General features: G+C 40.7%; 3 protein-coding genes across 5 annotated transcripts in view; 1 reads left to right on the top strand and 2 right to left on the bottom strand.

Annotated features, from left to right (window-relative positions):
- Positions 1–2,827, bottom strand: part of ksr2 (kinase suppressor of ras 2) — a 202,467-nt gene extending 199,640 nt beyond the window's left edge. For all 3 annotated transcript variants that reach the window (XM_033620167.2, XM_033620165.2, XM_033620168.2), the window contains exon 1: positions 2,012–2,827. In XM_033620167.2, coding sequence (XP_033476058.1) covers positions 2,012–2,185 — 174 coding nt within the window. In that variant the 5' untranslated portion in view covers positions 2,186–2,827. The remainder of the gene's footprint in view (positions 1–2,011) is intronic.
- A 3,063-nt stretch (positions 2,828–5,890) lies between these two features.
- On the top strand, positions 5,891–11,619 carry rfc5 (replication factor C (activator 1) 5). Its single transcript, XM_033619535.2, has 11 exons — positions 5,891–6,046; positions 6,706–6,770; positions 7,025–7,161; positions 7,285–7,364; positions 7,480–7,553; positions 7,955–8,114; positions 8,619–8,700; positions 8,815–8,944; positions 9,122–9,199; positions 10,905–10,959; positions 11,058–11,619. The coding sequence occupies exons 1-11, from the start codon at positions 6,000–6,002 to the stop codon at positions 11,155–11,157; spliced, it is 1,008 nt and encodes a 335-aa protein (XP_033475426.1). The 5' UTR covers positions 5,891–5,999; the 3' UTR covers positions 11,158–11,619.
- Positions 11,584–24,178, bottom strand: wsb2 (WD repeat and SOCS box containing 2). The gene is made up of 9 exons (XM_033619536.2): positions 23,985–24,178; positions 23,614–23,782; positions 17,769–17,971; positions 17,553–17,684; positions 16,066–16,166; positions 14,607–14,803; positions 14,132–14,221; positions 13,771–13,887; positions 11,584–12,197 (listed from the first exon to the last, which is right to left on the bottom strand). The coding sequence occupies exons 1-9, from the start codon at positions 24,022–24,024 to the stop codon at positions 11,987–11,989; spliced, it is 1,260 nt and encodes a 419-aa protein (XP_033475427.2). The 5' UTR covers positions 24,025–24,178; the 3' UTR covers positions 11,584–11,986.
- Positions 24,179–26,536: the final 2,358 nt, after the last annotated feature.

Raw genomic sequence — 26,536 nt, 5'->3', positions numbered from 1 at the left:
GACAGCAGCGGTGAGGAATCGCAGCACCCACTCTCTGGTTACCCCTGGTTAACACTGTCCGCTCTTTCAGCACTGTTACTGCTGTTTAGCGCTGTGTATGGAATTAGCTCTGTTAGCTGCTAGCTGGCCATGCTGAGAACTGTGTGCAGACAACTTATATGCTCTGGATTTTGCATAAAGCAGGAATGAAAATATAAAAATAAAAGACCTTCCTGCTCCCTAAAAAGTCAGACTATTCTACCTTCAACCAAAAAAATTACAACACCCTGCACCTTTTCTGACCCTTTCATTTTCTGTAACCGCTTATCCTGTTGGGCGTCGCGGGGGGCTGGAGCCTATCCCAGCTGACATTGGGCGAGAGGCAGGGTTCACCCTGGACAGGTCACCAGACTATCACAGGGCTGACACATAGAGACAGACAACCATTCACACTCACATTCACACCTACAGACAATTTAGAGTCACCAATTAACCTGCATGTCTTTGGACTGTGGGAGGAAGCTGGAGTACCTGGAGGAAACCCACGCTGACACGGGAAGAACATCAAACTCTGCACAGAGGGGCTCCCCCACCCCAGGGTTCGAACCAGGACAGTGCAACAATGCTAACCACAGCACCACTATGCCGCCTGACCCCCTTTAACCACCAAATAATTTCTGCATGTCCCTTACATATGCACCACAGTTGGTACAGATATATCTACACATACACTTGCCAAAATGTACTTTCTAAAAAACCTGAATATACTATCAGGGTATATCTTTACTTGAACTTTGGGAAATGCTCAGGATTCATCCAAAATCCATCCTTTTTATCTCAGTTTTGACAACCAATTCCATCTGCAATGATCCATCTTCCTGATATCAATATGCTGTAAGACAAAAAGAATACTTCTGTGATGCTTGCAACAAATGATCCAGCACCCATGATGCTTTGCAAGGCGTTCAGTGAACATTCATCTTCATACTGTAGCCTGCTGTTTGCTGGCAACACATTTGTACTTAATATTAGATGTCTCTCCTCTTGGATTCCTGTCTGTGCAACAGTTACAAACTTCATCTCTATAGCAGCTGATAGCTCAGGCACAGCTTTGAATATATGCGTTTATATATATTATATATATCCAGATATTCCTGTGGGGCTGGGATTAGTGTGTGGCACTCATAAGTGACTTTATTTTTATATAACATCTCAATTACATTCCCCTCTGGGACCTAAAGTGTGTTGATGGCACACGCAGATACTCAATGCAGAGTTTATGGCGACCTTATCGCACTTAATGGTGTTTGTTTTAATCTCCTGAGGGATCACCATAACATTCTTACAGGCCCTTAATGCTGGGCTGTCTGCTGAGTTTTCAGTGACCTTATCGCACTTTATGGCATTATTTCATGTCCCGTAACAGCCTCTCACTGGTGGAAGGAGGGGAGGGGGCGTTTGACTGGTTTAAGTGGTCTAAAAACGGACAGTCTGATACCTCAAACACAACACCGGGATATTATGGCCATTACATAACGCAATTTACGGAATACCCCGCGGGCCAATTAAACAGATAACGATATGTTGTAACAATTTCAGTAATCTGCTCGCCTTGCATAACAGCGGGGCCTGGATGCGCTGCGAGGACAGATGCGCAGCCTGGCATATTGGTAATGGATTGTAAACACGGGCTGCCTATAGGCCGCGGCTGCCTCACATATTATTCTGATGGAGAAGAGCCACCTTCTCTCCCCGCCACCTGCAGAATGCGCAAGTCTCCAACAGCCCACTGCAGCCCCGTGTAGCCTCTTGATTTATTGCACTGCACAAAACAGATAGCAGTGGGCTTTGGCAGGGATCTGTGCACGCTGATGCGGCGGCGACAGCGAGCACAGAAAAGCAGTTTGGAGGAAAAAGCGCTGAAAAATATGCGGTGGCCTAGAAATAAATAACAGACGGTGACAGCCCCCCGTATTGATTCACATGAAGATGCACAGCAGAAATTCAGTCATTGCGCTCAAACGGTGCTTACCTCCAGCGTGCGTATCTCTTTTTGTGTCAAGTCGTTGGATGTGGCACATTTGGTCCGTAAACCCTCCAAACTAGAAATGCTTATGTCTATCATATTTTGCACCAACTCGCACTGCTGCAAGGCTTTCTGCAAACTCAGATGCTGCTCCTCGCTTTTTGTCATCTCCTCGTTCATAGTTTTGCGAGCAGTGGTCGTTATTTTCCCTTTGCACTTTGAAATAAAAATAAAAAAACAACAACAACAAAAATAATAATTCAGGAAAGAAACGTGGAGAAGCCCACGGAGCAGAGCAACCTGCAAAACGCCATGAAACGAGATGTTGTAGGTTTACAGACGCGATTTGAGCCGTGAGAGAGTCGACTCCATTGCAACAACAGTCCTCGTAGTTCCTGCTGTTTCATCAAGGTGTCTCTGGCTGGAGGCTAAATCAAACACAATGTGAAGATACCGAGCGGGACGACACGGTTCGCCACAGCATCCATTGGGTGCCCCTTCGTTTCAAATGGATGGGTTTGCTTTTTTACAAAAAAAAAAAAAAAAAGAAAAGAGAAGAGAAGCGGTTCAGCAGCGCATCATGAGCACACGGATCTGTGGGGAAAGCCTGGTGGTTTTAAAGGTGCTGATGTGTGGACTGGATGCAGGTACTCCCTGTCTCCCTTGGCAGCAGCTGCATCCCGGTTCGCTCCCACCACACCGACATGTTTCCTGTCAATCAAACCCACAGCAACAGCATCGCATCGCCCAGGCACCGCCGTGAGGGGCCGCTCTCGCGAGATTAGCGCCGAGTGCGGTGGCTCAGTGCTTCAGCCAGTCTCCAGGCCTGTGAGAGGAGCAAGACTTTTTACATGTCTGGAGGAAAGATGGGGGGATGTACCTTTATCATATGTCTTTATACACACACCTAAATGTGCACGCTCACATACACTCTCACACACATAGCTTACACTCACCTGCAGCCTACACACACTATTTCTATAGCTAGTAGGCCATGACACAACAGGCCTGTTTAAAACTTGAAATTCTCATAAAAGTTTGATGAATTTTAACTTTTATTTTCTTCCTTTTTAGGGTAATTGTGTCAGTGTGTACCTGTCTGCTCCTGGTTGTGTGTCTTATTCCCTCTTCTGTACTCCTGATGAAAAGAAATATCAAATGTTAAGACCCTAACATAATCATAACCAGGAAATACAGCAAACACAATGAACAAACAATATAAATTAAAAAAGCACATATGATGGGCACTTTTTATTTATCATGCTTGCATGGGTGGACTATGAGACAATGGGCCCCTGGGCACAGATATACAAAGGGCCCCACCACCTCTCCAACATAGGAGCAGGACACACAGACTCATATTGTGTCTCCTTCTGGTTACTTTGTGTTGTTTTTTAGTCGTTTGAGTGTCTTATTTGGGTATTTATGCGTCTCTTTAAGATAATTTCAAGAAGACAAAGAAATACTTTATAAATCCCAAAAGGGAGATTCAATTTTTTTCACTCTGTTGTCACACACACACAGACCCAAAATACGCACACATCCACAAACAGGACCTTTACATGAATTAAGTTGAGAGATGTCAGAGCCCATGGACAGATGCCCCGAGCAGTTGGGGGTTCTGTGCCTTGCTCAAGGAGGCAAACTGGCACCTCTCCAGTGACCAGTCCACACTCCATATTTGGTCCGGATGGGGACTTGGGCAGGCAACCCTCCGGTTCCCAACCCAGGTCCCTATGGACTGAGCTACTGTCACCCCCTTAAGTCTTTTTTGGTAATTTTGTGCCACTTCATAGACATTCTGTGTTGATTTGTAGTCATTTTTGTGTGTCTTCCTAATTATTTTGTAGGGTCCGACCGATATGGATTTTTTGGGGCCGATGCCGATTCCGAAATTACGGAATAAAAAAAATCAGATAACTAATATATCGGCCGATTCAATTTTTACATTTTTCAATTTAAAAAAACCCTGAAATACCTGCTTTTGATGGCTTAAATATAGTTCAAGCACGCGTTACGAAGATATAAATTGAAGGAAGAACATTTTACTATTTTCAAATACTTTTATTATCAGAAATTGTGTGGAACAAGCAGCTTATGAACAATTTGAACACAAAATAAATCAAAAATATGATGTGCAAAAAGGCAGTAAACCTCTGGGAAATAAAATAATCATGTGAAGTCTATATGAATTAAGACATTCACATGTATGTTCACAGTACCAGAGTTCTTCTTATTATTGCCAGTTTAACAGAGGTAGGTTATAGTGCAAAAAGTAACACAAGGACATCATTTCTAAGGAAAACACCATATTCCCTGCATTTTATTAGTGATGAAAATGTAAGTGTTAACATCTGCGTCAGTTGGCCCAACTTTTGGCCGATTGCCAATTATTCTCTAATGGCTGGCCGATAAATCGGTTAATTTGAGTGTCATTTTGAAAGTAAAGGCCAGGGGGGGCCTGACACTGTGGGCCCCTGTGTAGGCCTGTTCAGTAATCCTTCAAAGCATGCTTTACTGAAAATTTCCAACTGTTTATTAGGCATTGTTAAGGAACCTTGAACGGTGCCATGACAAATCTGAGAGGGTATAAGATGGTTTAAGAGATGTGCAGTAAAGAATATATGTTTCTGTTACACAATATTAAGCGTATGTTTGTTCTGCTGACTTTAATCTAAATGTTGCTTTTCTTGACTGGATGCTGTCACCATGTTCTTCAAAAATCTTTCAAATGAAAGAAGGAAAGAAGGAGGAAAAAACCCTCTCTGGCTGCTCACAACTGGTATCACTAATCTGTGGTAAGGTGACAAGACACTGCTTCATTTCAAGGAGTCAAAACGGTTGGGATCTCCTGCTTTAAAGTGTTGGATGGAATAATAATCCAAATAAATTCAGGGAAATTGTGCCATCTAAAAATGTGCAGGTGCACTGGACTTTTTGACATATGTAAATAAATAAGCATATTTGATTGTCGCCATTGTCTTGTATTCTTCATACAACTGAAAATAAATACAATTGGCATCACTGTCTTTTTCAGTTCATTAAATGCAACACCTGCTTCAAGAATGAGACACTAAACAGGTTGGATGAATGGTTACACACTAGGCCTAAACAAACTCTCAGTGTGTGAGGCCCTCAGATTAAGGTTTTTTGACTCTCTTGTGGCTTGAACCTGCATTTTCACATACATTTGAATTAAAAACTACAATGCAAAAAAGGTCATGTTGGGGTAAAGTGGAGTAACCTACAGTTTATGAGGAGAGTAAATGAGCTTTATTTTATTAAATTAAAGTAACATGTTGAGGTGTGTGTGCACAATTGAAGGCCAAGACAAGCCTGCAGACTTTTAACTTTTGTTATCATTGGATCATTTGTCAGTTCCATAACTAACTGAGCATAACAATGGTGAAATTATATTGTAAAGAACTTCATAAAACAAAACAACTCGGAGAATTAACAACTAAGTTGTTAATTGTGATAATTTGCTCTCTTAGGGATCTGAACTCTGCATAGCAATGCCACCTCTAATGAGGCAGGGTGAGGACACTGGTGGCAAATTTTTATGACAGTTTCTTTGTGTCACCTGCAGAGCCTTCAGTCAGCATTGGGTCCAACCTAGTTAAATAAAACACTGGCTTGTAGAGAAAGATAGTACAGCATTAACAGCATTATATCTGATGTTTTCAAGATTACATTTGATCCAGAACTGTATTTACAAAGTGCACCACAAATATGTGTTTGCAGTGTAGGCTTACACTTTAAAAAAGATTTTTTTTTCATAATTCGCACACTTTTTTTACAGTGGGCATTCGTGTCATCGAGACCCCGCCCACAGGATCCGAAAAAGCGATCCGATTGGCTCTACGTCGTGACGTTTGACGCCCGTTTTTGTTGTGGAGCGCGCCAAAGACAGTAAACGTAGAGTGGAAGCGTTCAAAACTCTAAAAGTATTAAAAACCACAGCTTGGAGCTAAATTCACAGTTAACAGGAGACATGGCCTCAACAAGTAAAGCGCCGCCACAGACCAGGAACTTACCGTGGTGAGTTTAAAGCCGCTGTTTATCACAGAGAGGTTTAAATCGTTGTTGCTAGCTAGCTAACGTACCTAACGTTATAGACTGAAGATAGCAGCGTCGTTGTAATGTTAGCTTCTCTGGTATTTACAAATAACATTAGATATTACTCATACTTGTTAAACGAATATTAAATCTTGCGCTAGGTGAGCTTCTCTTCAATTCGGCATACACATTAACCTGTCAATGCGTCAGGTATTGTCGTGTTGCCTCTTGAACCAATTGACTCATGGGAAATTTAGCAGCGTCTACTGTGACGAAATTACAAAGTTGCCAGCTTATTTAACATATAAGTGCACAGTAGACCTACATAATATGTATGCCGATTTGAAAAGTGGTACCCAAAAATGTAAAATCTTTATTAAGATAAAGCGTCTTGCATATATATTTAAACTTATACGTAAGATCGTATTAAATTAGACAAATTCTTAATGAAGTTCGCTCTGTAGTTTACACCAGTATGCAAAGAATGATGATTTTCAGGGTTTAAAACATGGTAATATTTTTAGTTATTTATGTTTAGTGATCTTGTGCTGCATGCATGTGTTGCTAGCATTTGTCATTGAGCTGTTGCAAGTGTTTATTATTTAAAACATCATTAATGGGTGATGTGTTTTCTGCTCCAGGGTTGAAAAATACAGACCACAGACACTTGATGATCTGATCTCACACAAGGATATTCTAAGCACCAGTAAGTATATGAATACATAAATACATAACCCTCATTTCCAAAACTAAAGCATCACACTTAATGATACATAAATATGAATTAAAGATAGATAACTTTGCTTGCTGTCTATCAGTGTTTCCGATCCTTGTCTATGATGTAACTGCATTAAATTTGACCAGTGCTGAAGCCAATATTTCCTCATATTTCAAATTAACATTAGAAAGGACCCAGTCAAATTCAGACGGTTAATTTTGTTCGTGTTTTCATCTCTTCAGTCCAGAAGTTCATCAGTGAGGACAAGCTTCCCCATCTCTTGTTCTATGGCCCCCCTGGAACAGGCAAAACCTCCACCATCCTCGCCTGTGCCAGGCAGCTGTACAAGGACAAAGAGTTCAACTCCATGGTGTTGGAGGTACACTACAATTAATCATCATGACAAGCGTTTGGTTTGTTGGGATGTGAAGGCTTCCACTTTTCTTTGCACCACAGACTTTGTGGTTCTTTGATTTGATATTTGACTCGTTTTGTTTTGCAGCTAAACGCATCAGATGACAGAGGCATTGATGTTGTACGAGGTCCCGTTCTGAGTTTTGCCAGCACCAGGACCATCTTCAAGTAAGACTAAAAATCTATGTTCTTCATGCTCTTTTCTTTTATCTACAACCCATAATAGCAAAGGAGATTATTTAAACTGCTGCCTGCCTTTTTGTCCGTGCCTCTTGTCCTCCAGGAAGGGCTTCAAGTTAGTGATACTGGACGAGGCTGATGCCATGACCCAGGATGCCCAGAATGCATTGCGGCGAGGTAGGCCATCTGTTCGGCCAGGCGTTGCCCACTGTGAGCCACACGGCTCACTGAGCAGCCAGACAATTTGGTTACTGGTGAATTACAGCATATCTGCTTGCACACCCTGATATTCATTCTAAAAAGCAACACCTATCAGAAGATTTAACTGTTGATTGAGTTAAACTGGAACACTTTTACCTTTACAGACATGTAGTTTCTTGGTGAAGTAACATACCTATGACATGTAGGAAGATGTGAGAAGTGTGGATGTTGTCGGCAAGGATTTAAAATCATTTTAAATGTTTTTAGTTTTAAACAGCAAGTTGTATGAGAGGACTTTAAGAAGACAGGGACATGTCAGAGCTTAACTTGTGTTTATCCCGTTCTCATCCCGCTCTATCTCTCTGTCTTTCCCTCAGTGATTGAGAAGTTTACAGAAAACACTCGATTCTGTCTGATCTGTAACTACTTGTCCAAGATCATCCCGGCCCTGCAGTCTCGCTGCACCAGGTTTCGCTTCGGGCCGCTGTCCCCGGACCAGATGATCCCTCGGCTGGAGCACGTAGTCCAGCAGGAGAGGTGAGAAAGTGTGTGTGCTGTGAATGTTTTCTTCTCCGTCCACTGCTGAAACAATCTGAGGTGGAAGAGATTTAAAGATGCTGTGTGTTGTTGTTTTTTTTCATCACTCATAGTGATATGAAACATGATATTTTATCATCAAAAGAAGTTGCTTTACGACACAAAACAAAAAGGCACTCTTATTTCTCGACCGGTTTTCCCAAACAGTTTTGTTACTGTGACAGATAGTGAGGAAAAAGTGAAAGGTTGATTTTAGAACAAGAAAAATCCTGTCCTCTTTAAAAAAACAGTCAATATGTTAATGGAGAAATAGGGCTCTGTTTGGGTTAGTCACAGTAAATCAGTACCAGTAGCGTAAAATCAAAGAAGCCAATCTATGACATTGTCCATTTATGGTATTTTTACAAAGGTATCGCAGTTTGATAGTCATATAATTTTGTTTAAAGATGATGCCTGTCACAAATTGAAACTGTTAATTGAAAGAGTGATTCTTTTGTGTGTTAGTATTGACATAAATCCAGGTGGGATGAAGGCCATTGTTACGCTATCATCAGGCGACATGAGAAGATCACTCAACATACTGCAGGTACGACCAAAAGCTCACCATCATTGTGCCTCGCGTCGGAGCATCGCTGTCCTCACTGTCACTTCACAGTGTTTTCATTCATGTGTTAACTGTGCTCCACCTGTGTGATTTCAGAGCACCAGTATGGCGTACGGGAAGGTCACAGAGGAAAATGTGTACATCTGCACAGGTCACCCCCTCCGCTCAGATATAGCCAACATCCTCGACTGGTCCCTCAACAAAGACTTTACTGCAGCGTACAAGCGTATCCTCCACATTGTCTTGTAATTGCAGTAAATATTACCCATGCTGTACTTGTTTTGCATGATTTAATTTGAAGTTTGGGGATTTGATTGGCTAAACTCATCAAAATGTGAAACAAGACGCCCACTAACACCAGCTCAGTTTGTGTTGTTGCAACTCCTTAACATTTCCTTCACAGAAATCCTGGAGCTCAAGACTTTGAAAGGTTTGGCCCTGCACGATATCCTCACTGAGGTTCATCTGCTCATACACAGAGGTAAGGACACTGCAGTTTCTTCAATGGAAAAAAACAACATTTTGTTTACAACAGGGTACTGTGTTAACATTCTCTGAACCCATCGGCTGTATTCGGCGTCTGACTTCCGGCAGATGGCGATACAGCCTCTGGGGGTAGACCCTAGATTTTTTGGCATTCCAGTTTGATTTGGGCGGAGGAGGCGAATTTCTGTTTCCGACTTCCGTATATATAAGTAAATATGCTGAATCATTGCGATGGATTCAGAGTTTGCAGTGACGCCAGTTATGTTCTGCCTCGTTAGTTCACCGCACGGACCATTTAACCTGGCAACAACTGCAGCTGGCTCAAACATGATTGGTCAATATCACGCGGACTACAAACAGCCTACAACCGGAAACCAGGTCTCTTCCGCTCTTCTTCCGGAGGCAAGATCTCAGGGGTTTGCCTACAGACTCTACATCCACTGAATGTAGAGTCTGTATATAGAAACTACTGTGTTAAAGGTATACAATGCAGGAATCATTGGTTGCTACTCGAACAGTATCGCCAGTGAAAGTGAAAGCCAGGGATTCACTCTCTGTCTTTGTGTTTTGTGTGTGTGTTTTCGGCGTTGTGTCCGCAATTTTCGTAGCTTCCTTTTGGAAACATGCTGCTTACGGTTTGGCACCTGGTCGCTACCTTTTTACAAAGTCCCAACGTCACCAGTGTGCTGTGCTTAGGAACATCTGGAATAATGCAAAATAAGAATACAATAAGAAAATACAGGTAGAGGGCAGAGTCTCTGCAGATAAATACACTTCTACACACTTACAAGTGATGATTGAGAGGGATTGCTTTTGTATAGTCTACATATTGTTTCAAAATCCTGCATAGTATACCTTTAAAAAAATAAAATAAGTTTTACATTAAGAGCAATTACTGTAGGTTAAATCCCACTGCTGTCTAAGGAGTGTTCAGGTATTAAATATTTCTCCATTTAGATGCCTTTTAACTTTTTTGTCTTAAGGAGTTGCAGGTAATTTTTATATAAGAGCCATAGCTTAATAACCACAGTAAGCTGTGTGGGTGGTTTATGTGTTGACTGTCACATGACTTGACTGAGGCTTGTTTGAGATGAACTGCACCTCACTAGGAAAGTGGGCACGATCAGACAGCAGGGGGCAGCAAAACAAAGCTGCAGAGTGTACAGAGTCACAGAAATATTTACATCCTGTTAGAGCCATCTTTAGGCTTCCTGAGGTTTGCAAACCAAGTATTAATATCAACCATAAAACAGAGTGACTCTTCATTGCAGAAACATGAGACTAATGGCTGATTTAGGATTAAATATTAGAATTAAACAAACTTTTCTACAACACATGATGTTTGTGTCAAAACTAAGAGCCAGTCAGCTGTTTGATGAGGCGTTTCCCATCATGTCCTACGTGTTTGCAGTCAGATGCTGCAGCAAGTTGGGATCAAATTGGACACACATCACGCCGGCATGCACTGTGAGGTTACTGCCGGTGATCAGTTCTGCACAGGCCTGGCTCATCATGAACAAGCCTATTATTTAGCTGGAGAGCCACCAGATCTGTCTCTCAGATAATGACTCTGCTGAATAATGGAAGTTGCTTTGTTTGAGGGTTTGTTTGTGTTGATCTTTTTCTGCAACTTCAAAGTCTTTCAGTAGTTTGGTGCCAGACAAATATCTGAATTAATTTTCTCTTTGTCTCCCCTCCAGTGGACTTTCCTCCTGCCATCCGCATCGGTCTGCTCATCAAGTTGGCTGACATTGAGTAAGTGCCATAACTCATGTTTATTTACATAAACTAACATTAAATAAAAGTTACTGAAACATCCAGATGTTGACAGTTATTGTGTGTCGTCTCCTCAGACACAGGCTCGCTTCAGGCACCAGTGAGAAGATCCAGCTCAGCTCCATGGTCGCAGCATTCCAGGCGGTCAGAGACCTTGTGGTCAGCGAGGCCTCGTAGATACAGTTACCACTTTACCCCACAATGAAACTCTGCCTCTTGACCACAAACCACTGGTGGAGAGAAATGTTTTCACCAGTTCCTTGGTGACCGCCATCACTGATCTGTCATGATGAAAAATCGATGGAATCACTTGCTTATTTAGAGAGAGAACAGATGCCCATAAGTGTCCACTGCTCTGCAGAGTTTATGTGCAGTGAAGAAACAAATGCTAGCAGCCATCTTAGTCACACATCTGCGTACAACCTGAGCAAAATGGAAAGCAGTTGTTTGTAACAAAAAAAGATGCATCCTGTGGGCACTTAATACGGACTCAAAGCTAAAAATTTAAGCACCAGTGCAAGATCAACCCACTGTCACAAATTCATGCATTTGAAATGAGGTAAAAAAAATGTCAGTGAACTGTAAGAACACACCTTGGACATGTACATTCAATCTGTTTATTAAAACTATTTTCTATAAGTCCAGTTTCTGTTATTTTATATGAACAATTACTATGTGCAGATACAGTACAATAGTAGTGCATTTGATAAACACAGAAATTAGAAATACATTTACATGATATTTACACAATAAATTAATAGTATAAAATTGTGGTATTTAAACTAAGCACGTGAACATGGAGTTTATGCATCATCTTACAGTAGTAGTGCAATAAATGAAACCCTTAATATAGGAATGTCGCATCTAAAGTAGACTACAATAACAGACACTTCTTGTGCTAAATCGAGTTTTGAAAACATCCCTTAATCAGCAACAAAGGCATTATTCTTATCATGAGAGTGCGTGACAATCACTTGCTGTAAATGTCAGTTGTTAAGGTTCCTATTTAACCCTCCCACTCTTCGTCTGAGGAGCAGCAGGTCTTGAGGCGGTCAGGGATGTTACGGTAGGTGAGGTACTTGAGGATCCTTTTGGGGAGGGGCAGTGGCTCCATCTGGTGTGTGGACACCGAGTGGCGCAGGATGGATCGGCACAGGTGGCACAGGCTGGGCACAGTCCTAGGCGCGTTCCAGAACCTCACGTGGCCGTCTCTGGTTCTGTAACAAGAGGGGAAGATTAGTGTTAAAGTTATATGTTGTCCACATACAACTTTAACATGCAAAACTAGAAAAAGGTATCTTGCCTACACTGAAAATTGCAGGTGTACTTAAACAAAAAATTAACAATATATAACTTAAGTTGAAACATTGAAAGTAGTTGGAGGGTTATTTAAAGAGAAAGAAATGACAGCTGTTGACATTTCAGAATAGAAACACAAAAATGAAACAAGCAAATCAATTCAGGACACTGAACTGTAGGTTTCTGTATTTGCATTTCTGTTGGTTTTTTCTTTCTTACATTTATGAAGCTAGAATCAGCAAATGTGTGGTACTTTTCCTCATGAATTAATAGTTGAATAATGCGTCTGATCACTTATTAAAAACTGTCAATTCTTGAGTAATTGACAGATAATTTTAGCTCGGTTTGTGTTTGGCTAAAACAAATGTACAGTTTGGAGCATGTTTAACATACAAAAGGCAAGCATGGAAGTAGTTTATGGATGTTCTTTTTCATCATGAAACAGGTTGTTTTCACACTTGGTCCTTTTCAGGCCTCTAAACAGACTCATAGTAGTGACTAGGCATTTTTTTTGTGCACACGTGAACACTAGGAGAACCGTATTTTGGACCACCTTGGAGCTGGTCTGAGTTCGGTTCGCTTCAAAGTCCGCACTGCAGTTCACCTAACCTGTGCCTTATGAACACAAGGCGCTCCTGGTTCGCTAAAATCATGCCTGTGCCAGGAAGTGCGGAACACTGAAAGTGTGTGTTCCACCAATCAGCTTTCTTTAGAACACCGCCCCACCCCTTAAGAGTTCTGGGGAATCTGAAAAGTCTTACCCCCTTTATTAGGTACTTTTCAGGGAAAGTTTCGGGTTGAGGGAAAATTTTTTTCCCTGGGTAATTTCAGTGGAAACGTGCCAACGTTTTTCAAAATCCCAGGTAAATGATAAAAGTTCCTTCGGTGGAAAAGGGGCCATTGTATTTAGCCCTCTAGATCACATGCTATTGCACTGGGATGCCTGAAAAAACAGATGAAACCACGTCAGCCTGTAAAGCTTGCAAGGACGCAAGACGAAGAGTAGTTTGGTCCACAGAAGATACTGCACGTCTCCAGATGTGGAATGTAAACAAACAGTCTACAGCACAGAAACACTAAGTTTTGCCTCTAATTTTAAGTTCATCTGAAGTGAAGGGCTTCATAACTACATCAATATATATATATTACAATATATATTATAATTATATAGGCTATAGTGTGAACAGGAAGAGGACTGAGGCCTCATCAGAGCTGAAGTTGACCAGAAAGAGAACTGTGTCCTCTTTCAAATGAACTGACAATGTGAACACAAAAAAGAACCGAGTTCCTTTTCCGTTAGTCCACTTTTTGGTGCACATTCAGTGGAATGAGTTTGGTTTGTTTGAAAAGGACTATGTGGAAACACCCTGAATCACCTCTGTGACTCTGCTGAATTCAGCCACCACCCTCCACAGGCTACAGCAGTTCTAAATCCACCTTTAAAGTCTACAAGCAGAGAAAGTTTCATAATCGATGCTTTCAGATCTTTACCCTGTGGCGACCACTCCCCCTTGTGGATGGTAGTTGCAGCAGAGTCCATTAGAGTCTCGGTCCGGTCTCGTCTGCATCACCATCCCTTTCTGTCCCGGCTCCCAGATCCGAAGAGCTCTGCAAACACAACTGTCTCTAATCATTCTGTACATGAGGGGTGCTCAAACTTTTTCCTTTAGAGAACCAAAACTAAAATATAATGGTTGTATTGTATTATGGTAAAATGGTACTAGGATCCCAAGTTCCTTTTATTCTAATGTCTTTTGTCCGTGTGCTGCTGTCTCTTCCTCACTCGCATAAAACTGACTTCCTGTGCAAACTGTCAGTATGAGATTTGAGATGGAGCTGATAAACCACTCACCTGTCGTCAGTCACCATCGCCAAGTGTAAACCGTTGGGAGAAAACTGTATTGCTGAGATTTGATTTTGTCCGTAATCTTCAAAGTAGTCACTGTGGATTAAACAAACATATTGTAAAGGAGTTTTTAAGAATATTGCTACATACAAGGTGGCTACAATCCTTTGTATTCATGCCCTCGATGTTAAACTTCACATATTAAAACAATAAGTAAGATGGGGTGTTTTTGAGGTACAAAAACAGGTTGAGCAAGACACAGGACACACCTCCAGGCAGTGCAACAGATGTAAACGCTGATAGTGACAGTATAGGATGGGTTTGGTTTCCCGCAGCATTTTTTTTTAACCCTCTTGGAGCTAATTTGACTTTCCAAGTGAGAACTGGCTTCAAAAATAAAACTCAAAAAGCACAAAATGTATTTGCCAACAGTGTGAGGGGTCAGGATATCAGTTTTAGGAGCACAAACTGATAAACTTACACCAGAGTGGCCAGTTTCTCTGCAGTGTATGGGTCCCACAGGTCGATCCACCAGCTGGAGCTGCTGAAGGCCGCGGTAGCGAGCACCGCCCCATCAGGAGAGAAGTCACAGGAGGACAGGAGGTACAAGGTCTTGTGGGTCCCTCCTGTCAGGTTCCTGATGAACGTATACGAGCGCAGACTCCACAGACACACCATCTGACAGAGGTAAAACAAGGGTTAATGAGTCTTTATACATTGCAGTGAGGGCTGTTTTTAATTAGGAATATTAATGTAGGTCAAATTAGGACTCAAAGTCGTTCTGCCCCTCAGCAACGACTGCAGAAGTTCCAGAAATACTACAGCTCAGATTCTCAGGTACACTGACTAAGTGCCTGTCAACAGGACATGCTCCAACATGCCGCCAAGCAGTTTAAGGTGCGATTGTGATCATAAAACCTGGTATTACACAATGTTAAGCTGCCTGGTGTTCTTTGCAAATGAAAAGGTGACATATTAGCCGTTTGACAGGAATGTAAAGCATTCCCTGGTGCTCCAAATGTCTCCACATGAAGCGAGCAAAGAATCAAATTGCAAAACACAGGAGCAGAATAAGATAACCAGGTCACTGCATGTTTGAGAATGACAGACATGGCCAAAAACACCTGGGAGCAAATTCTGCACTGGAAACAAATGTCTTAAACGCTACATGTGATGTAGTTAAACAGGCTCGTGACCAGACATTTGTAAAGCCTGAAATTCTCTTTAAATATTTGGACAGGTAAAAGATCAGCCAGGAAAAGCCTTGAGTTACAAAGGAATACACTCTTCCTTTCCCTTTTGCTGTGACACTGCTGTGGCTCCCATTTCTCTTGATTAGAGTCCACCTGTGGAAGCTTAAACTGATTGGATTTAGAAAGGCACACACCTGTCTCCTTGTCTGTCACAAACCAACAAATAAATGCAATGTTCTGAAACTATTCACGATCAAGAAGCATGTAAAAGCTGAAATTCTCTGGACATTTACATCGCACAAAAATCAGCATGGGAAATGCTGAGGAGGAAGAGTTAAACAGAAAGAAACTCTGTAGTTAATCAGTCCAGTGTCCTTTAAACATGAACTTGACGCAGGATTATGTTATAAAACTGTCACTTCTTGGCAGACGAAATCACAAAGTTGTGCAACAGATAAGAGCCCCATTCTGCTGAGCTGAGATGCTGAATATTTGCCCCTTTTGCACGATTACGGTGGAAAATGGAGGAGGAAAAGGTTGGATAAAGGGGAGCTTTGTTCTGTCAGAATGATTTTGGACGGTTTGGAGACTTTTGGCATGAAGAAATATCAAAAAAGTACATATAAACAACACATGCACAAATAAATTTATATTAAATAAAATTTCTTGGGATTATTCAGTCATGCAAATGTGTGTTTCTGTGTTTCAACGTCTGTCTTTGCCTTAAATATGAAAGATATATCTCACTCTGTCAAATCTGCCGACAGATGCGATCATGCTGCAGTCTGATGATACGCAGCAGCAGCTGATCCAGTCTTTATGGCCAGAGAGCACTTGCACCTTTTTACCTGCAACACACAGAATAGAAGCTCTGATTAAACGAGGCAGAATATAAAAGCATCACTGAATATTAAAAAAAAACCTTTTGCACAATCAGCTCCTGAAGAAGTGGAGGACGTGACTCCTCGTACGTGTGTTAACATGAACATCTGTTTGCTTTAACCTCTTACATTCGAACAGGTTTAGTTCAGTTGGGCTGTGCAGTGACAAAACACTGAGGCGAAGTGATAAATACACAGATGCAGAAACAGCTTGAAAGCTTAGTGCCCTGTATTTAAATATAAAGTATAATGCACATCATGAGCCTTTAAACTGATTTACAACATTCCAGGCAGCCTCTGATTCCGGTCAATATCAATGCAGCATGACATTGAGTTTGCAGAGCCTTGAAACTGGAGACTGTGAGATAATAATACCTCACAGTGAGCATTTAATGGCTTTATGTTTGACCAGGGACGGTTCAATGCAGGTGCGTTCAAGCATGCTGCGGCATTTAACAATTCAGTCAGGTGCAGGAAAGCCTCACATTTACGAGCAGCGTTGTCTCTGAACCAAAAACTGGCGCGTACCTGCACACTGTGAAAGCATAATGTGACATTAGTAGCTTCGTGCAAACTAAAGATTTGAGCTGGAAAGATAAAAGTGAATATTGTCTGGTTTCTCTACGACAATACGCAGAATATCTTTGAGTTGCAGACAAAAAAAGACGTTTGAGGACGTCATCTTGGACTTTGGAAACACTGATAGACAATTTTTACATTTTATAGAGCAAACAACTAATCGATTAATCGAGAAAAGTTGCAGATGTACTTGATTTGTTAAATTAGAGAGCTAAATATGAAGTTCAAAAGTCAGATTTTCTCTCATTTGTTTAAACACACCAAAAGACCAGGTTTAAAAACAGCCTGATGATGATGTTTAAAATGTCCTGGGATGTATTACCAGTCTCAGTGAGCTAATTCTCCTACTTTATTTGCATTAAATGAAACCACTGGCCACCTGAGAGGTTGGAAATCAGTATAAAGGCATATGGTATTGGGACCATTAGGGAAATGGTGTCCATGGCAGTGAACACACGTGATAGTTTATGGGCAAAACATGCAAATATACGGACAACAATGTAATGGCTCTATAGTAACATCCACCCTAAATGTAAATAACTACTGCTTATTCAGACTATTTACTCCTGAAACCCTGTGTTTGCTTTGCTTCTCGATAAGTAAGCACACACAGAGTCATATCAGCAGAGACTGTTTGTGAACGCCACTCAAAATTATGTTAGCACAAGATGAGGTGGAAACTTTAATCTTCTGAGAACTTGGAAAAGACTTGACTGTATCGAGGGTTCAGTGTTTCAAGTGGTGTGTCTGGATTTTATACTTGACTGTACATACCTTTCTGAGCCAGGTCCCAAATCCTCAATGTCTTGTCCCGAGAGGATGATATGAGTGTGAGCGTCCCGTTCTGGGGGAAGACCAGGTCCCTCACAACGCCTTCGTGTCCATGCAGATCAAATACAGCATCACCTGAATGCACATAAGAAGCATTTTAAAATCTGCCATGACAGACTCGTCACAACTGAATACAGCTCTGATAAATAAAGGTCTCACCTGTTAACACGTTCCAGATTTTGATCACCCCGTTCTCCAGGCCCGTGGCCAGAAGCAGGCTGTTTTTCCATTTTGATGATATCTTAGCCTGGCGTGCCGCTGCAGCTGATTTTGGGGGTCTGGGTCCGAAAGCGAGGCCCCACACTGGATGACCACAGCTGAAGCTCTTGTCTCCTCGGTCGATGTCTCCATTCTGACCATCTCTGTGGGTGAGAAGAGCATCAAGTGTGCAGATACTATAAAAAACTCATGTAGGTGGTGTGGAGCTGGAGCTGGTGATTAAATGATGCTGCCTTTAAGTGCTGTTGGAAATGTCATAATCAGGAGTACAAGAGAGGTAAACAACCAAACAGTGAGGTAAATACAACAGGAAAGACTGATATTTCTGGCTCTTATGTTTTAACTTTAATAGAAAAAGAGAATAAACACTTACAGTTTTGAAAACTGTCCAGTATCAAAAACCAGCACTGAATGTTGATCGGATTCAGGTTTTTTTCTTTGATATCATTTTCTGATCGTACTTTAGACGACTATTTTAATTAGGACCTATATACAGGTATCATATTGGCACAGATATTGAACATTTTCAAACACACCCTCAGCCCATGTGAACACAGGGAGCTTAGAGGAGAGAGAAATCCTTTCTTGTGAGGAACATATGGTACGGAGACTGTTTAATTGAATGTTTAATACTTAATGAATACATAAATAAATAATTCATATTTTATATTCAGATATTTACTCATCTTTTTATTATCTCTTGATTCTTGTTATTATTATTATTATTATTATTATTATTATTATTGGTTTATTGCTTTTATTATTTTTATTGTATTTAATTGATCTCTTATCTAATTTTATCTTAATTGTTTGGCTTTCTACTGTGTGCAACTATGATTCATAAACATGCAGTATTTGTACTATACTATACTATACTATAATATACTATAGCACTATAGATTTTATTTTATCGCCCCCATCTCCACAGACGACTACCACAAACTTCTCCAGAAGATTGCAGTGCTGGAAACCAAAATTCTCCGCTTAGAAGTGAACGTGGAAGTGAATGGACTATGTGGAAACGTCAGCACTTTGCTATCAACTCAAAACAGTGGACGAGAGCTTGCCAACACACTGCAAATAAGCACCAATAAGACTATCAAAAAACAGGAGGGCTGTGTACTGGGTAATAAATCTACAAGTGGTTCTCCACCCTAAAACACAAAGCCTGAGAGTAAATCACTTCCCTGTGAAATGGGAGGACGAGTAACAGGCAGAGCCCAGCGCCCTGAGGTTTGTGATGCAACCAGCTGGCCTGCATCTCCATCCAGGCAGAACGCCTCATCAACCCTGTATTCAGCAAGACACATCCACAGACAGCTGCAAAAGGGAGAACTCGCAACAAGTCTCTCCAACAACAACCCAGTGTGCAGCTGGAGAACAGATTTGCTCCACCGACGCAGGACCCTGGATCTCCGTCTGATAACTTAAACATTTATCTTCACCCAACAAGCTACTCAGAAAGTAAAAGGCTACAAAAAAAGCCAACGACTTGCCTCGAATTCTGATGGTGCCTTCGCTGTAAAAGATGTAAAAAGCATGTGCAGTAAAAACACCAAATTACTCTGTTTTCCCAAGGATATGGTGTCTGACTTGGCAGACAGAGTCCTGCATATCCTGGCTGCACACCTCACCGTAAAACACATGATACTGCACATAGTGTCAATTGATGTTGCAAAACAACAGTCTGAAATCCTGAAACGTGGCTTATTGATTTACTAACACAGCTGTCTGAATGCCAAAGTGCTTATCAGTGGAGTAAAGAGATTCAGCAGATTGCTGGCACTGAACACCTGGCTCTCAACTGCATTTGTCGCTCATTCATTGCATTTTATTGACAACTTCAACTTTTTCTGGGACTGGAGACATCTTTTAAGACAACAAGGACTAGAATTGTTCACCTCTAACCTACTTTCAGCGTCACCCGTCTGTTCCCTCTGCCAAGGACAAGATACAAGAGGAATCTAAAAAGGGAGAAAGACATAACATGACGTGGCAGAAACCTTGAGGAGGAACTATCTCACCCCCCAACTGAGGAGAGCTCTAATCATGTGATACATCAGAGCAAAGAGTTTCCACCCTCCTCACCAACACCAATGCTTGTGAGGATCTACCTCCTTCACCCCCTCAAACTCATCCAGGTCACTCTGGAATCCACTGACCGGATGAAGGAGCTGGTCACTGCTGGTACCAAACTTTTCTCTCCCCGAAATCCCCCTTGGTATCCAACTCCACCAGTTCTGACTCAATCATCTCAGCTAAGATGGCAACCACCTCCCCTCCCCCCACAACAGCCCCATCCTCAGCCTGACAGACCTGCCTGTGTACAAAATGCAGCAAGCTCTAATTAATATGTACAGGCTGCAAGGCCAGTGGTACTCATCACTCTTTCCAGGACAAGCCGGGGCCGTATGTGCCGACAGATTCCTCAGTTATGACCGGTAACACAATAACAATGGTGTATCTGCTAGGAAACAGGAAGCACTCAACTGATTCTGCATATCAAATTCAGTATCCATTCCTCATCAGTCGCAGTCTGTCCCCTAAAAATAGGCAGATAATACTCTTAACACATTGAAACTAGATTTATTAAACATCAGGTCTTTGGCAGGAAAAACATTTTTAATCAACTGATTTTATTATCAAGCACAATCTTTATTTTATACTCTTCACTGAAACCTGGTTAGACCAAAATAACAGTGCAGCTGTTGTTATTGAGTCAGCCCCTCCCAACTTCAGCTATATGGGTGAGGCTACAGTGGATAAGAATGAAGGTGGAGTTGCCGTTGTGTTTGAAGACTCCCTCCAGTGCAAGCAGATATCTCATGGAAACTTTGCTTCTCTTAAAAAATGTGTCTCTTCAGCTGAATTCCTCTTCTTGACCTTTGTTTTTAATATATACAGGCCACCCAAATGCCGTGAAACCTTTTGATAACTGCACAGAATTGCTGTCCATAATCTGTTTTGACTTTGACTGTGTAGTTATTTTTGGTGACGATGCCAAGGACAGAGGGACTAAAGAACTGTGTTGCGTTCTTGATAACTGTGGACTGACTCAGCATGTGACGGAGCCCACACACAATAAGGGGCACACTCTGGGCTTCATTATCTCGAAGGGTCTGAACATTTCTGAGGTTGTGGTGACTGATGTTGCTCTTTCAGATCATTCCTGTGTTTTCTTTGAGAGTGCTATCTCTGTGCAAACAAAGGTTCAAACTGAGTTAACCAAAAAACAGTGTGTCGCTCTCTTAAGTCTCAGTCGATGATAATTTCAGTTCTAAAATCACAAATGTTATTGATGCCACTGCACCTGCTAAGGTTAAGGTCATCTCTGGCAAAAGAAGATCTACATGGAGAAATGCCAAGCTGGTCAAAACAGAAATAAGAGAATGTCATAAAGCTGAATGCAGGTGCTGGAAAACAAATCTCCAGGCTCATTATGACCTCTACAAAGAGAGACTTTTCAAGTATCGTTTCAAACTTCTTCTCTGATATCGTTTCCAAAAACAATAATAATGTACATGCCTTGTTTGCTTCTGTCGACAGGCTAACAGTAACCTCTAAACTGTATCCACCAGGGCCGGCAATAAATTTGTCTCCTTCTTCACTGACATAATTCAGAGAATTAGACAAGCAGTTGGTGCCTCTATATCTGGTACAAGTTTTGTGTTGTCCCTGTGCCCACCTAAAATCGATTCAAATACCATGACACAATTTTATCTGATCAACCAGAAAAATATCGAGGACATTATATAACATCTCTAACCCTCTTCCTGCTGCCTTAACATCACCAACAGGCTTTTTCAAAAATGTCTGCATGGCCTTACAACTTCTACAAATTGTAAATGAATCTCTTCTCTCAAGTGTCTTCCCACAGGCCCTAAAAACTGCAGTCATCAAGCCACTCTTTCAAAAGAATAATCTAGACACGTCACTACTGAACAATTACAGGCAGATATCAAACCTCTTGTTAAGTCCTAAAGCTGTTTTTTTTTACCAACTGAACAGCTTCATGGCACTAAATAACTGTTTTGATGTCCTCCATGCAGGTTTTCGACCGCACTGTTACTGCTCTTTTTAAAGTCTTAAACAACATCCACAGACAGTGATAGAATTTCAGTCCTGCCACATTTCACACATTCGACCACAACACATTACTAGAACTACTGAAAACTGGGTGGGACTTAATGGCACAGTACTAAACTGGGTGACTTCCTACTTAATGGATAGGCACTATTTTGTGTCTGTAGGTAATTACATGTCTGAGCATACAAAAATGACAAGTGGAGTTCCCCAAGGCTCAATTGTGGGACCTCTTCTGTTTAACATCTATATCCTTCCATTGACTCAGATTATGGAAAACAAAAAAATATGTCACCATTGTTATGCAGATGACACTTAAATAAATGTTAAACATTGTTTTCCACAAAGTTCCAGAACAAAAAAGATGATTAAAAGAACATAAATAAATAAATAAGATCGAGTAGGAAAAAAAAGGTTAAATTAAAGACAGCAGCAAACGGATAAGTCTTCAACCTTGATTTTTAAAAAAGTGAGAGTTAATGCAGACCTGCAGTTTTCTGGGAGTTTGTATCAGAGATGTGGTGCATAAAAACTAAACCCTGCTTCTCCATGTTTAGTCTTAACTCTGGGGACACAAAACCGACCTGTCCCAGAGGATATGAGAGGTCTGGATGGCTCATAGTGTAACAAAAGATCAGGAATTTGGGCCCTAAACCATTCAGTGCTTTACAAACCAACAGTAGTATCTTGAAGCCGATTCTCTTACAGAAAGGAAGCCAATGTAAAACGTGTAAAGACCCCAAAACTGGAGTGATGTGATCCACGTTGTTGGGCGTGGCAAGGACTCGAGCAGCAGCGTTCTGAATCAGCTGCAGCTGCCTGATTTGTTTTTTTTTGTTTGTTTGTTTTTTTCAGTGAGACCTGTGAAGACACTGTCACAGTAGTTGGGTCTCATGAGGATTTAAATGCATGGACAAGTTTTTCCAGATCCTTCTGAGACAGGTTCTTTTATCCTTGATATGTTCTTAAGGTGATCATTCCTGCTTGGCTCCAAAGACTATTACCACAGTTTTTTCATGCAGTCAGTGCTTGTTTTGGACCACAGTCCCCTGGTGACATGGTTATGTAAATTTAACAGGGACGGTGCACAGCTACTTAGCTGCACCAGTTAGCTATAAGCTAATTTTCATCTGTAGTCCCTGGGCAGGAAACAGAGAATAATTTCACTGCTAAAAACCCAATTACAAAATAGAACATATTCATTGCACAACGGCTCCAGCGATAACAATGGTAAGACAACACAATATCATGTCATCCAACAATACAACTACAGTGCTAAGACACCACAACATTTGACCCCTGAGGCAATATGTGATTTGTGATGGCCTTTATAAATTTAATTTAATTTAACAACAACAGTATAACTACAACATTTACGATATTACAAGATTTCACAATGTTAGATTAAATGTTTGAGTTCATGTGTGATGGGGACATGATGGAATTTCTCCATTGTGGGATCAATAAAGGTGTACCTTATCTTATCTTATGACTGGGTTGACTTTAGCCATGATTTAATCTTAAATTTAAACCGTCTTATGTCACTTGGTACTGGGATCCAATTTTTAGATTCTTGAGTTGCTGTAATTAAATTATATCTTATCTTCTCTTCTCATCTTTTTCACGCCCTTTTGACACAAGCCAGAATGTACGAGGGACACCTGAACGCATCACTGTTGGATTACAGTCCAGGTAAACCTACTCAGAGTCCAGAGGCCAGGCGACCACCCACACGATCCCGTGTCCCATCGACCAGGCGAACCAGGCTCCGTCCGGGGAAAAGTCCACGCTCCAGGTCTCGCATCCCGCCCGGCCCTCCAAGGACGGAGGTCTCCTAGTCTTCAGCTCCAGGATCAGAGCCGGGTCGGCCGCTGGAAGAGGACGGAAAGGCACCGTAAATTAAACGGTTGACAGATTCACCCTTCACCGCTGACAGCAGCTCGCGTCCCCTTATTATCCAGCGTCACTGCTAGGTTGTCGGGTTTCCTCTGGAGGTTTCTCCGCTGCCTCGTCACGGAGCATCTCGTGGCAACACACCAGAGCTTAGATATTATTCATAAAACAGTGACTTACGTGTTTGTTGAAGCTCCGCGTTGGTTCCCGTGGAGCACATCGTCTCTGTCTTCACATTCTCCGCCTTAAAGTCCTGAGTGTGTCCGCCTTGTTGGACTCCAGCCGTCCATCTACATGAAGGCAGAGAGCAGTGAAGTGTGTGTGTGTGTGTGTGTGCGCGCGCGCACGCGCGCGTGTGTGTCCCCACAGAGAGCTGCGACCTGTCTGTTCCTGTGATACACTGTTTGCTATGTGAGAAATGCGCGAGAGCCAAACAAAATGCTGATTTCCGGTTGTCTGAGTCACTTTGTATTGGCTGCAACGTCGTCACGTTTGTTTTTCTGAATTACGTAACCTCTAATCAAGCCACGCCCCCTACGTATATTATAATACGGGATTAAAAAAATCTCTTTGATTTCCACCATGGGAACATCCTGTGACGTCATCTGTAATAAATTTGCCCTTGAATATCTAATAAATTTTATTCTAAATATTTTTGTTTGTTTTTCAAACAGAAATCACCTCCTAATTTTTTACCTTTTCTTCTCAAATCACTATTTTTATTAGTCTCAGTTTATTTAAAGACAAAAAAAGTGTCAAGCTTTTCAAAAATGTTACAGTTTTTTTTAATATACTATTTTGGTTTTAGCTGTGTTTTTTTTTTATCTTGATTGTGTATTCTATTTTATTTGTTTCATAAAGCACTTATCTGTGTTTTGAAAAGTGTTATACAAATAAAGTTTATTTTTATTATTATTTTCAGCAAATTTATTAATTTTAATGGTGATTTTTTAATGGTAAATAACTTAGTGATTAATTTTACCTTTTATTGTACATGTTTTTGTCTTTACTCTTTTCTTTATCCTTTATATTTTATTGCTCTTAAAGCACTTTGAATCGCCCTCGTGTATGAAATGTGCCATACAAATAAAATCTGTTTATTGATTTATTTTGTTCGCTTATTTTTATGCAATCATCTTTAAATACTGTCATTAATTACCCTACATATATACTTATGTCAGTCATATTTTTTCATCTTTTTTACCTGATGTTTTGTACGTGTTAATTTTGTCAACAATAATAAAAAAAATCAGTTGAAATTAAGACAGTTGTTTTATATTTTTTTGCCAAGACTCCAGTACTTTAAAAAGATATCAAAATGTCATTATAATACAGAGAAAAGTGTGTTAAATGATTCTTAAATTTACTTCATATGCTTATCATAACTATATTATTTTAACCACGGGTGTAAATATAGACAGTGCAGGCATTGTGGTTGTGCTGGGGCCCGTGGGGTGGAGGGGCCCATAGAGAACACAGGCCCTTGCTGAATGCCATCTTGATACCTGTGTCTACAAAGAGGAATGATAAAAAAGAATGGTCCTAATTTTAAAATGGAGCAATTTGCTAAGTATATCTTCGATAAGGGAAAAAAAAGGCATCTTGGTGTAATTTATTTTTAGTTTTTTAAATAGTCAATAGTTATCATGCTTTTTCTACATAAGCTATACATTCTGTAAACAAACTACAGTTACATCTTGACCTATCTTGTATTTATTGATTTCTCAATCCTTCAAATGAGCATTTAAATATTTCATGCTGGATGGTGGTTTATGTTTTAATGTATTGTGAAAGTACTTTAAATTTGCCTTATGTTCTAAAGTTGAGTGCAGTCAAAAGTGTTATAAAAGTCTTGACTGATTATTTGCTTCTCATTAATAAAACAAAGAATATTTCCATTTGATAAAACCTTGCAGCTGTAAAAATGGCACACTGGTGTTGAATATTTTACTTAATAAAAAGATGATGTGCATGATGTACTTTGAATTAAGTGTTGTCATTCACTTAAAACACTCTTTTATTGGGGCATCAGTGGCTTAGTGGTAGAGCAGGCACCCCATGTACAAGGCTGCTGCCGCAGCAGCCTGGGTTCAACTCCAGCCCGTGGCCCTTTCCTGCACGTCACTCCCTCTCTCCGCCCTTCACACTTGTCTGTCCTATCAAATAAAGGCCAAAAATGCCCCAAAAAATATTTTTTTAAAAAACACACTCTTTTATTAAAGTTAGGGAGCCACTGACTATTATTTTCATACTTATTGAATCATTAAAATGTTCTTAATCGAAACAATTTGAAGGATGACAAGTCCAAATTGACTGTTTTGTCTGAGCAGCAGCCCCATGATATTCAAATTGTGATCACACAAGACAAAAGAAATCCATCAAAACCTGATAACTGAGATGGAAATGTTTGGTATGCCTGCATGAATTAATATTTAAATGATTAATAAATGACCATTGGGTGATAATTTCAGCTCTATTTAATTTATAAAAGAAGATTCAAGGGGATGTTGAAAAAGGAAAAATTGCAGTTCATCAGCTTTAAAGGCTGCATTATAGTTACAGTAGTTACACCATTTTCTTAACTTGTACTGTGCTAGCTCAGTGTATAAATCCATTTTTATATAAATGTTGCCAGCGATTTCACGCTTAAATCATAGTTTAAATGTTTAAGAAGAGCAAACACTAACCACAAATATTTTTATATTAACACTATTGACAGAGTGACTGATAAC

This window comes from Epinephelus lanceolatus, chromosome 9 (genome assembly GCF_041903045.1).
Source record: "Epinephelus lanceolatus isolate andai-2023 chromosome 9, ASM4190304v1, whole genome shotgun sequence".
Classification (NCBI taxonomy): domain Eukaryota; kingdom Metazoa; phylum Chordata; class Actinopteri; order Perciformes; family Serranidae; genus Epinephelus; species Epinephelus lanceolatus.
Note: the sequence above shows the minus strand (reverse complement) of the source record. Positions and strands in the feature narration are given on the sequence as shown.

Coding starts and splice junctions, on each gene's coding strand:
- wsb2 (XM_033619536.2), bottom strand. CDS start 24,024: ATGTGCTCCACGGGAACCAACGCGGAGCTTCAACAAACAC. Junction 14,804..16,065: donor CTGTCGGCAGATTTGACAGA/GTGAGATATATC, acceptor TACCTCTGTCAG/ATGGTGTGTCTGTGGAGTCT. Junction 13,888..14,131: donor GCGATGGTGACTGACGACAG/GTGAGTGGTTTA, acceptor TTGTGTTTGCAG/AGCTCTTCGGATCTGGGAGC.
- rfc5 (XM_033619535.2), top strand. CDS start 6,000: ATGGCCTCAACAAGTAAAGCGCCGCCACAGACCAGGAACTTACCGTG. Junction 8,945..9,121: donor CTTTACTGCAGCGTACAAGC/GTATCCTCCACA, acceptor TTTCCTTCACAG/AAATCCTGGAGCTCAAGACT. Junction 10,960..11,057: donor ATCAAGTTGGCTGACATTGA/GTAAGTGCCATA, acceptor TCGTCTCCTCAG/ACACAGGCTCGCTTCAGGCA.